Source organism: Palaemon carinicauda, chromosome 38, assembly GCF_036898095.1.
Source record: "Palaemon carinicauda isolate YSFRI2023 chromosome 38, ASM3689809v2, whole genome shotgun sequence".
In the NCBI taxonomy this organism is placed as follows: domain Eukaryota; kingdom Metazoa; phylum Arthropoda; class Malacostraca; order Decapoda; family Palaemonidae; genus Palaemon; species Palaemon carinicauda.
In genome coordinates, this window is record NC_090762.1 from 67,097,725 (window position 1) to 67,108,374 (window position 10,650).

The window sequence follows — 10,650 nt, forward strand, 5'->3', positions numbered from 1 at the left end:
GACTGCAAGCTAAGAACATCGTCATTATGTCAGAGAGATCATTAGAATTAAGAACGTCATCCATGAGTGACACAAGCGAGGTCCGCCGAAAGTTATTAGAAGCACAAGCTAACTTAGCCAAGGTTCAACTAAAGGCACACTTAGAAACAGAAGAAAGTGCAGCCAAGAAGAAAGCTGAAGCTGATGAAGTCGCTACTCAGATGACCGGGCCGCTAGAGTGCTAGCAGAAACTGCATTGCTGGAGGCCGAGCTCGAGGTTCAGAGACAGCAACTCAAATACGAAATTAGATCGGATGCAGGAGTGTTGAAATGTGGTTCGGAAGTGTCTTCACATGCCAGAAGCATGAGAGTACCCAGTGTAAAGGCCATGGAGACTGAACAGGAGTCAAGGATTTAGTAATGGAGAATGACCCAAGTGCTATGCAGACAATGGCTCCTGCAGACCATACAAGAAGTCCTCTCACAGCCATTGGATCCCACCTCAATTCCTTTCCCAAGTTCCCGGAACACGAACACAAGCTTCCAGCCTCGACCACCTTTGTGGAAGGACAGGCACTGGTCGCTGAAGAACTTAAGTACTACAAGTGCGACCGTCATCAATCCAAAGGCAAACCTGAGAATATGAGCATGCCAATTAAAGCTAAAGCCTTACCCGTTCACCACAGCTCTCCTTCGGACAATGGGATATATAGCGTATATTGCAAGAAAGATAAGCACGGAATTCAGTCGTGCCACCGATTCCAAAGATTGAATTTGGATGACCACTGGAATACTGTGGTGGATGCCAAACTTTGCTTCACATGCCTAAATCTCACGCATAATCACAAAGCCTCTGAAGAAGAATCCACGTATGGCAAGTGTGGCTTGGGGACGCATCACACGCTCTTGCACTTTGTGAAGAAGACCCCTCCAAGGGACAGTGCAAACTCCAAGAGAGCAACTGTGTCCAAGAGATCTGAAGAGCCTAAAACGGGAGCTGAAATGACTAGCAATGAACCGTCTGATAGAACTAACAATGAAACCGTTTCAGAGGCTGGGACTCCTGCGTCGATGAGGCACGTACACGCCATGTCCACTGACCGACAATTGGATAGTCATACAATGTTGAAACTCATCCCAGTCATGGTGAACAGAAGTGCACTACAATTGTCTTCATAGGTGGAGGAGCCACACCCAGGTTAGCCGCAAGGAGCCTAATAGATCTGCTAGGTGTAATGGGAAGGCCTTGCAACCAAACCATGGTGACAGAGGCCGGTACGTTCATCCGCAAGAAAGTGAGGAGGTGAGGAGGAAGAGCGAGTAAAAGAAGTCTTTGTTACTGACTAGATTAACGTATCAATGGACTACAAGATGCCTTCGGATTGGCTGGAGAGATGGCCACATATGGCAGACATAAGGCTGTAAAGCTTGCCAACGGACCACGAATAGGTCGAGCTCGTGATCGGATTAGACACGACCCTTAATCGAGTCATTCTGGAGCAATGCCACGCCATTGTCAACAAGCCATCCGCCTACCTAACCAAGCTTGGTTGGGTGGCCTTCAGTCCTACTGGAGACCGGTCTACATCGGAGGTCTCACCCGTGCATCATGTTCATCGAAAATTCGATGTTAAAGAATTGACAGAGCTACTGCAGAGTCCTTTTAATCGAGACTTCGTTGAAAAGGTATCACTTTCCAGATTGGAAGATTCCCTAGAGGATAAGAGATTCATAGTCCCCTTGAAAAACACGACACAGCCTCAAGATGGAAAGTATGTGGCCAGGCTGCCTTTCAAGGACTCTACTCCTCTACCTGATACTATGAATATGGCAATTCGATGAGCCCAAAGCTTGAAGAGAAGACTAGACAACGATGAAGCTTACAGGACATCCAACACAGTTCAGATGGAGAAATATACTAATAAGGGCTACGCCAAAAGGGTTCCTGTAAGTCAGCTGGACAGGAAGGATGGGCACTCATGCCGCACCATTCTATCAGGCATCCTTTCAGACAGAAAGACAGAGTGGTCTTCGATCTGAAGGCACGGCACCGAGGAACATCTCTCAATGAACATCTGATGCAAGGCTCCGACTTCACCAATAGCCTGATGGGTGTTCTCCGTTTTAGAGAGGGTGATCATGCTATCACAGCAGACATGCAGGAGATGTTTCATCAGGTGGAGGTGCCTGAAGAGGACAGACTGCCTGAGGTACCTCTGGTGACCAGAAGGACACCAGCAAGGAACTGCAAATCTTCAGGATGACGTCGCACATTTTTGCCGCAAGATGATCGCCGAGCGTCGTTAACTTCTGCTTACGCAAAACGGCCCTGGATTTTGGAAGCAAGTATAACGAAGAAGCCTTTAACTCTATACACCGCAACTTCTGCGTCGATAACCTCCTCAAGGCAATGGACGATGAGGATGAATGCATTGAACTGACCAGAGATCTGATCAACCTGTGCGGGGATGAAGGTTTCCACCTTAACCAATGGACCTCCAGCGGCAAGCGAATTCTAGCTGTGATCCCGGAGAAGAACAAGACGACTTGGTGGCTGTCCTCGACCTGAATAAAGGTGAACTGCAAACTGAACGAGTCCTGGGGATCCATTGGAATATGAGCATAGATATATTCACATTCAGAATCGTCCTTAAAGACAATCCCTTCAACCGAGGGAGTGTGCTTTCCATTGTTGCATCAGTCTATGACCCCCAGTCCCTTTGATCGAAAAGATCCTGCTGCGAGAAATGTGCCAAAGGAAGCTTTCGTGGGATGAGGAGATGTCTACTGATGAACTCGTTCGATGGAAGGCCTGGCTCATGCAGCTGCCACAACTGGAAGAATTCCAACTGCGAAGGTTGACACCCTTCAGTTGCACCACTATGCAGACGCAAGTCAGACAGGCTATGGTGTAGTCTCTTACTTGTGTGCAGTTGGTGTCAATGGAAAGATCCATTGCACTATTGTTATTGGACAGGCGAGAGTCGCCCCTCTGAAAAGGACCACCATCCCACGTCTTGAGCTGACGGCGGCTGCTGTTGCTGCTCAGATGGATTAGAAGCTGAAGACTAAGCTCGATCTGAAAATGACCCCGTCAGTCTTCTGGACTGATAGCACGTCAGTGCTGAAATATCTCAGAAATCTGACTGCGAGGTATCAGACCTTTGTGGATAATAGACTTAATCTCATTAGAGATACATCAGATATTACGGTGTGGAGATACGTCAATACTACTGCAAACCCAGCAGACCTCGCGTCACGTGGCCTCTCTGTCAGTGACTTCCTACAGTCATCTTTGTGGTTTTCAGGACCAGATTTCCTCAAGATGGACGAAACGCACTGGCCAAACATGCCCGAAGACGTGGTCAGAGGAGAGCTTGATCCAGACACCGAGGTGAAGACATGTCCCGTTTTCGACATAATGAAGAAAGAACCAACGTTCATTGAATCAATAGCGACGAGATTCTCATCCTGGTTTAAGTTTGTCAGGACCGTCGGGTGGATGACAAGATTTATCCGCCACATGCAGAAGTCTCGCACCTACAGCAGCAACTCTCTCGAATGCAGAACTGCATACTGCAAAGAACTTGATCTGGAGAGTGGCCCAAAGACAAGAGTACGAAGAAGAGTTAAACACCCTCTCGAGGAAAGGAAGATCGCTGAAGAGGTCTAGTAAATTAATCAAGCTCAGACCATTTCTCGAGGATGGATTGCTCTGCCAAGCATCCGATCATCCTACCCAGCAGTTCTCGGGCGGTCAAGCTTATGATGAGAGCCACGCACAAGTCCTGCGGCCATTATGGCCAGAACCACCTGATGACCGAGTTGAACATAAACTACTGGATCGTCCGCGGAAATGCGATAGACAAGACTGTCATCCGAGAATGCCTGGTCTGTTGCAGACTAAGTTGTCCTGTAGTTCAGGGGATGGCTGAATTGCCATCCGACCGTCTTTGTCCAGATAAACCCCCTTTACTAACACTGGGTCGGACTGCTTCGGACCGTTCTTAGTGAAACAAGGAAGGTCCACAGTGAAGTGATAGGGCACTATCTTTATGTGCCTTACCTCACGAGCAGTCTACCTGGAAGTGATCAATAAAAATAGAACAATACTCATTCATCAATGCCATCAGGCGTTTCTTCGCTCGCCTGGGTCCTATCAAGAGAATGTGGTTCGACAATGGGACCAACATTATGGCCACGGAACGAAGGCTAAGAGAAGCTCTCCATGGCTTCAACAAAGGATAAATCAGAGACACTCTCAATCCGAGGCATAGAGTGGATCTTTCATCCACCACATGCCTCACACTTCGGCCGAGTGTGGGAGCGTCTGATCAGGTCTGTCTGAATAGCCCCCACAGTGGCTTGTCTCCAACAAGTCACGGCTGATGAAATGTTTCGCACTCTGTTCTACTAAGTAGAGGTAGTCGTGAACAGCTGACCTCTACCGAAGATCAACAACGACCCGAACTGCCCTGCCCCTCTCACGCCTAAAATGATCCTGACTTTTAAAGGGTCACCCAATCCCTTTGCATCCATTTGCAAGAAGGACATGTATGTGAAGAGGCGATGGAGACGGGCACAGTTCCTAGCTGACGAATTCTGGCGCAGGTGGATAAAGGAGTATCTCTCCTTGCTCCAGAAGCGCCAGAAGTGGTCAGTCCCAAAGTGTGACATCGACATCAGTGACGTTGTTTTAACGCTGAACAAGCGGCTTCCCCAAAGCAAATGGCCTCTAGGGAAAATCATAGAGGTCCCTCGGAGCACTGACGGTCGCGTACATCAAGCCTTGATCAAGGCAGATAATGGTGAGTTTAAAAGGCCCATGCAGAAACTGTACCCTCACTTGGAAAAGGATAAAGGAGATGATATAAAGTGATTTATGTGAGGTGTAATGAGTGAACGCCAAGCGCTACTCTGTAAAATTTGAGAATGTCGAATTAATTATTTGAGTTGAAAATTAGCAAGGTCATTTGAATGAAGTAACCCATGATCAAATTGAGGGCGTTGTAAGATATGCCATAATGTATTTCCAAGAAATGATTGTGTTCTTTGTTAAACCATGAAGATTAATTTAGTTTCCTTTATTATGTTCTCTAGGACCAACTCCAAGTGCCAAAGACATAAAGCCATTATGTATTTCCAAGAAATTATTGTGTTCTTTGTTAACCCAAGAAGATTAATGTAGTTTCCCTTACTTTGTTCTCCAGGACCTACTCCAAGTGCCAAAGACATAACCTTATGTGGGCATAGCTATGTTCTAGCTCTATGATTGGTCAGCTCAGAGAGACATCTCGTGCCAGGCGGAGTGACGTCACGGCCTCGGACCGTGACAGTGCATGACTATCCTCCGTGGTGTGAGCATCACTGCGCTTGCTTTGCTGTGTTGAGTAATGCGGTGATTTAGGAGCATCCTTCTGTGTGTGAAGGACCAATTGCACATCTGGCCCGCCAACTAATCACTCGCAGGTGATTATCGGCATCATCTGGCAAGTAATGGACAATCATCATCATCATCTCCTCCTACGGCTATTGACGCAAAGTGCCTTGGTTAGATTTCCCCAGTTGTCTCTATCTTGAGCTTTTAATTCAATTCTTCTCCATTCATCATCTCCTACTTCACGCTTCATAATCCTCAGCCATGTAGATCTGAGTCTTCCAATTCTTCTAGTGCTTAAAGGAGCCCAGCTGAACGTTTGGTGAACTGATCTCTCTTGGGGAGTGTGAAGAGCATCCGCAAACCATCATGATCTCATCAACATATGGCACTTGAGTAATCTCTCTTATAGTTTCATTTCTAATCCTGTCCTGCCATTCAAATCCCAATATCCTTCTGAGGGTTTTGTTCTCAAATCTACTAAATCTATTGGAGATTGTTCATTGTCATACCATTATTCATGGCCATAGAGTAACACCAATCTCACTAAACTGATATTTAGTCTAATTTTTATATGTAATTTCAGGAGATTTGATTTGCAAATTTTACTTAATTAACCTAGCCATTGAACAATCAAAATAAAATATTATAAGAACAGTAAGGACATTAAATTAGACATTTCATATATAAACTATAAAACAAGAGTACGAGAAAAAAGATAGTGTGCCCGAGTGTACCCTTCAGCAAGAGATCTCTAACCCAAGACGGTGGAAGACCATGTGTACAGAGGCTATGGCACTACCCAAGAATGGTTTGATTTTGGAGTGTCCTTCTCCTAGATGAGCTGCTTACCATAGCTAAAGTGTCTCTTCTACCCTTATCAAGAGGAAAGTCACCATTGAACAACTACAGCACACTAGATAAACCCTTATACAAAAAAAGAATTATTTGGTATTCTGAGTTTTGTCAGGTGTATGAGGACAGAGGAGAATGTGTAAGGAATATGCCAGACTATTCGGTATATAAGTTGGCAAAGGAAAAATGAGCCGTTACCAGAGAGGGATACAATGCAGTACTGTCTGGCCAGTCAAAGGTAGTATCTCAATGGGTGGCTGGTGCCATGCCCAACCTACTACCTGCATTATGCCACATAAGGACATGCACCATATATAATATCACTCAAGATAATGTACATTATATTGTTTAAAAATGTATGTTCCTAAGTTACATAATATCTCATTTCTTACTTTACCCAGTTACTGAAAGAAAGGTCAAAAGTTGTTTTTAAATAAGCTTTCAACAATTCTTTTTTATATCAATTCGTTTTCTAACTGGTAGGTAAGATGGGCGTAAGGAGAATGGAGACAGTTATGCTTAACACAGCGAGAAATGTCAGATAATGGACGGTACCTGATTTCAAACGGATTCCCCCACTGTTGCCACATCTCCACAGATTACAGAACCGATCTCCAACCCCTCTAGTCCTGAACCCAGCCTATACCCTTGCAAACATTTTTAGGTCAAAAATTTGATTCTGAACCATTAGATGATTAGAAAAACTTGGGTAGATATTTCAAATTTGATGCAACAATATTTATAAGCATTTTGAAAAATAGTGGATGTTTTCTTCTGGGCATTTCTTGGCCTATAAATCAGTCAATGTGCAGGCTTAATTTTTAGGTTAAAGGGAAATTTTTGAGGGCGGAAAGTTTGAAAAGGCATTTTCTATGTAAGATTATTCATTGATATTATTGTGATAATTATTTTTAAAAAACAGGATATCTGCAGTTTTCCCCACATCGTATTACTTTCTATGTAAGAGTATCCCATTGGTATTATTGTCATAATTATTTTTGAAAAAACAGGAAATCTGCAGTCTTTTCCCCATCGTATCACTAAATTTTTTTTCTTTTATTTCTATTTTTTTTTATTTTATTTTCTCTTTTTTTTTTAAGAGCAGTGGCCTGCTTTATATGAAGAACTGAACTATGGGTGAAGACAAGTCTCCTACTGGTAGTGCGTTGCAAGACAGTGTTCATTTACATATTATGGCAGAGAGGGAAAGTTTTTATAAACATTACTGTATATAATCTGTCAGAAAGACTAAATAAGTAGTTTCAACGGAGAATTGAAGAAAACCGAATCTAGATACTGCCCAAATACGCCAGGGTGTGGTTCTAAAAGGTCTAAAAATGGTCGATGAAGATTATATCATAAACCATTGCAACAATTTATGCTACCAGTCATACACCATGGCAAAGTCACTTCAAATTATTGTTGATAAGATGGATGGAAAGGAAAATGAAGGAGCGAGAGCCGATTTATCTGAAAATTCTTAAGTGTTGAATAGAACCTAAAGCGAAGATCTATGTCAGCTTCTCGTCTTCCCCCAGGCCAAGACGACTCAGAAAACTTAAAATGTGTTATTTGTTGATTAGAAAGAGCAAGATCAGGAAAAAGTTCAGAGTTTGTACTTCTGAAAGAGCTAACATGTTGTTAGTGGCTGCAAGTTTTTTAAAAGATAAAGTTTTTGATAGGGTGGCAGATCTAGATAGTGAAGCGCATGAGTTTGCTGCAGCTTTATATGGATATCCCAATTATATACGTGCATGCCTAGGTAAATATGAGGAATGTTCCATGGTACTGTATGCAGCAAAACTGGTGATACTTTCTTATTTTTTGCTTCGGACAAGCGTTGTTCTTAAGCTGCCACTTAGTATTAAATCTTGCATTGCACTTTGTAAACATGTGTATGTATGAGACAACGTTGGTCCCTTGTTATGGATAATTTTATCACTGAATAATATTAGATCGTTAAAAAAAACATTTCATGGGAAAATGACATTTCAGAACGAAAATTAAATATGTTAATGTAGCAAGAATCCCTTTGTCAACGAGACTCCGCGAAATTCAGTAAGAATAGTCTTTGAGCTGTCTGTCTGGATAGATTCAAACTGGGAAAGAGGGCGTCTAGGTGGATAGGTGGAGACCACTTTAAGCAGAGCGCTATAGTCTAATGATAACAATTTATGCAATTGGGTATGATTTCAAAGTTATTATTTATTTTTTTCTTGTGTCATTTTATGTATAAAACAAATGTTTGTTAAGATCGTGAGTTCAAAACTTGCAATAAAGTATTACAACTCATAGTTTAGGTTTCTTCAGTTTGAGGAAAATTAGTAAATCAATAATTAGGCGAAGTGTGAATTATCTTCCCCATTAAAATACAATTAATTCTACCTTTCTATTTTACGTTTACTTTACGAACGGAAGACTAAAATCGGGTCAGACATTTTCAGCCCCGTGTGTCATGTGCAAATTCTACAGAAAGACTAACAACGTATCTTGAATAATAATAATAATAATAATAATAATAATAATAATAATAATAATAACAATAATAATGGTGATAATGATAGGATAGCTCTGGAGTCTAGGTCTATGCTATTGGCTTTATAACTCTTCGTCTTCTTCTACGGTTGTGCAGAAGCGAGGTCTCTAACCTTCTAGGATGGCTTTTAAATTTTTCTCCTTCATTGTATCGTTTAGCCATCTATAAACAGTTGCTTTGTTGATGTTAAGACGATTGGTTATATCTATTTTATAGAGAATCTGATAAAATAAGCTTAACTAGAGTTACAGTTATCTGGTAGCTGTTAGGTGGTAGTGTAAGGACAGTGAGACAAGCGTCACCAAGATCAACTGACACTTTATTCATTGTTGTTGTTGGGATATTAAAGCCAACACTTGTTGTTGGCACGGGCCTTTCCCTTGGTTGGCCCGTAGGTGATCTGTAAAACTTTTTTAAGGTAGTTGCATTAATGGAAATTTGAAAGGTTTTTAGTAGTAGAAAAAGATGTGGATAGGGTAAGGATGATGGTGGTAGTGGTAGAGGGCCATCATTTCTCGGATAGTGGTAGTTTGAAAAGTGGGGGTGTAAGGCTTTTGAAGATTAGAGAAAAATTGTGCAGGTGGGGTTGTCCAACCCTTTACTCCCTAGGGTCCCTGCAGAGAGATTTTAAGTGGTAGATTAGTTGAGAAGTGAAAGGGGGTGATGTGAATAGAGCCTTACAATGAGGGGATGAGATGGTGCATGGAATGAGGAGGTCTTACCTTGGTGGAGGTAGTGTTGAAAGCAACTGTGCATGTGTGTCTATGCTTTCGACAATTGCTTTTGCCAGTGTGGCTGCCTCTTTCATGGCATGTGGTGTGTTGGTGTCTACAAGTAGATCACCTCGTAGCTGTGCTGTTTCTCTGCATTCTAGTAGATAGTGCAGGAGAGCTTGTTGTGGTATGACATCACAGTGTTCACACCTTGTCTGGATGTCATCTAGGAGTTCCCAGTTTGCTTTGTAACCCAGCCGGAGTCTGTGTATACATACTGCCAGTTTTCTTGGGGTGTATCTGTCTATGGGAGGGGGTTCTAGTTCCGATGCCCATTTGTACCATGTTGCAGAGGGGGAGCCATTCTCTATCCTCATATGTAGTTCCTTGATTAGGTTGTTCTTGAGCTGTGTCTTTATTTTGCTTTTGATTTGTTGCAGTGCAGGCTGTATGTGCACCTGTACATTGTGAATGTGTTTGGTGCTTTTGGCTAGCTCATCAGCCTTTTCATTCCCTGGTATCCCGATGTGACTGGGGATCCAGTTTATAGTTACTAGTCTGTTTCTTTCATTATGTTGATGTAAGAGGATTTTAATGTCCGCTATCAGGGATTTGTTTTCTTTGTTTTTGTCCTGCTGTAGGACCTGCACTGAGGATCGTGAATCAGTATGGATGACTACTGGTCCTTCCTCATTTTCAATAGAGTATTTTAATGCTTGCTGTATTGCGACAAGCTCTGTCTGCAGGGTGGAGACATTATTGGATGTTCTCCAGCAAGCTGTGAAATACTTTATTCAAATGTGCGTGGGAGCATATTACAAGGTGCGGACGGAAAGGTAGGATGGCGCTGGCGCCAAATCATGTTGAATTGCCCGCCAAAATATATGTTTTCTTACACTTACAAATATACGAATTATGAGTTAACAGAAACATGTAATGAAATAATACATATGTTAAAATGTAACTCTGATAGAGCGGAATACATATACATGGGAAACCACGGTGTGGCGAAAGGAGAATTCAAATAAATAAACAGTTTGTTGATTTTCTGGACGACGAAGGGAGCGGTGTCCTTACAAGTACTCCCCCCCAAGACATCGGGCGTCGTAGAGGGCTGATGATCAATCTTCATATCTTTTCGGGCGTCGGAGGGTTCCTCTTGTTTTTGAACGGAGGGGCGTGCCGGCGGT

At 42.8% G+C, this 10,650-nt stretch overlaps 1 protein-coding gene across 1 annotated transcript; it reads left to right on the plus strand.

Annotated features, from left to right (window-relative positions):
- The first annotated feature begins 4,474 nt into the window (after nucleotides 1-4,474).
- On the plus strand, nucleotides 4,475-4,858 carry LOC137630362 (uncharacterized). The gene has a single exon (XM_068361793.1). The coding sequence runs from the start codon at nucleotides 4,475-4,477 to the stop codon at nucleotides 4,856-4,858; it is 384 nt and encodes a 127-aa protein (XP_068217894.1).
- Nucleotides 4,859-10,650: the final 5,792 nt, after the last annotated feature.

Excerpts from the sequence above, each read along its gene's own strand:
- LOC137630362 (XM_068361793.1), top strand. The coding sequence starts at position 4,475 with ATGATCCTGACTTTTAAAGGGTCACCCAATCCCTTTGCATCCATTTGC.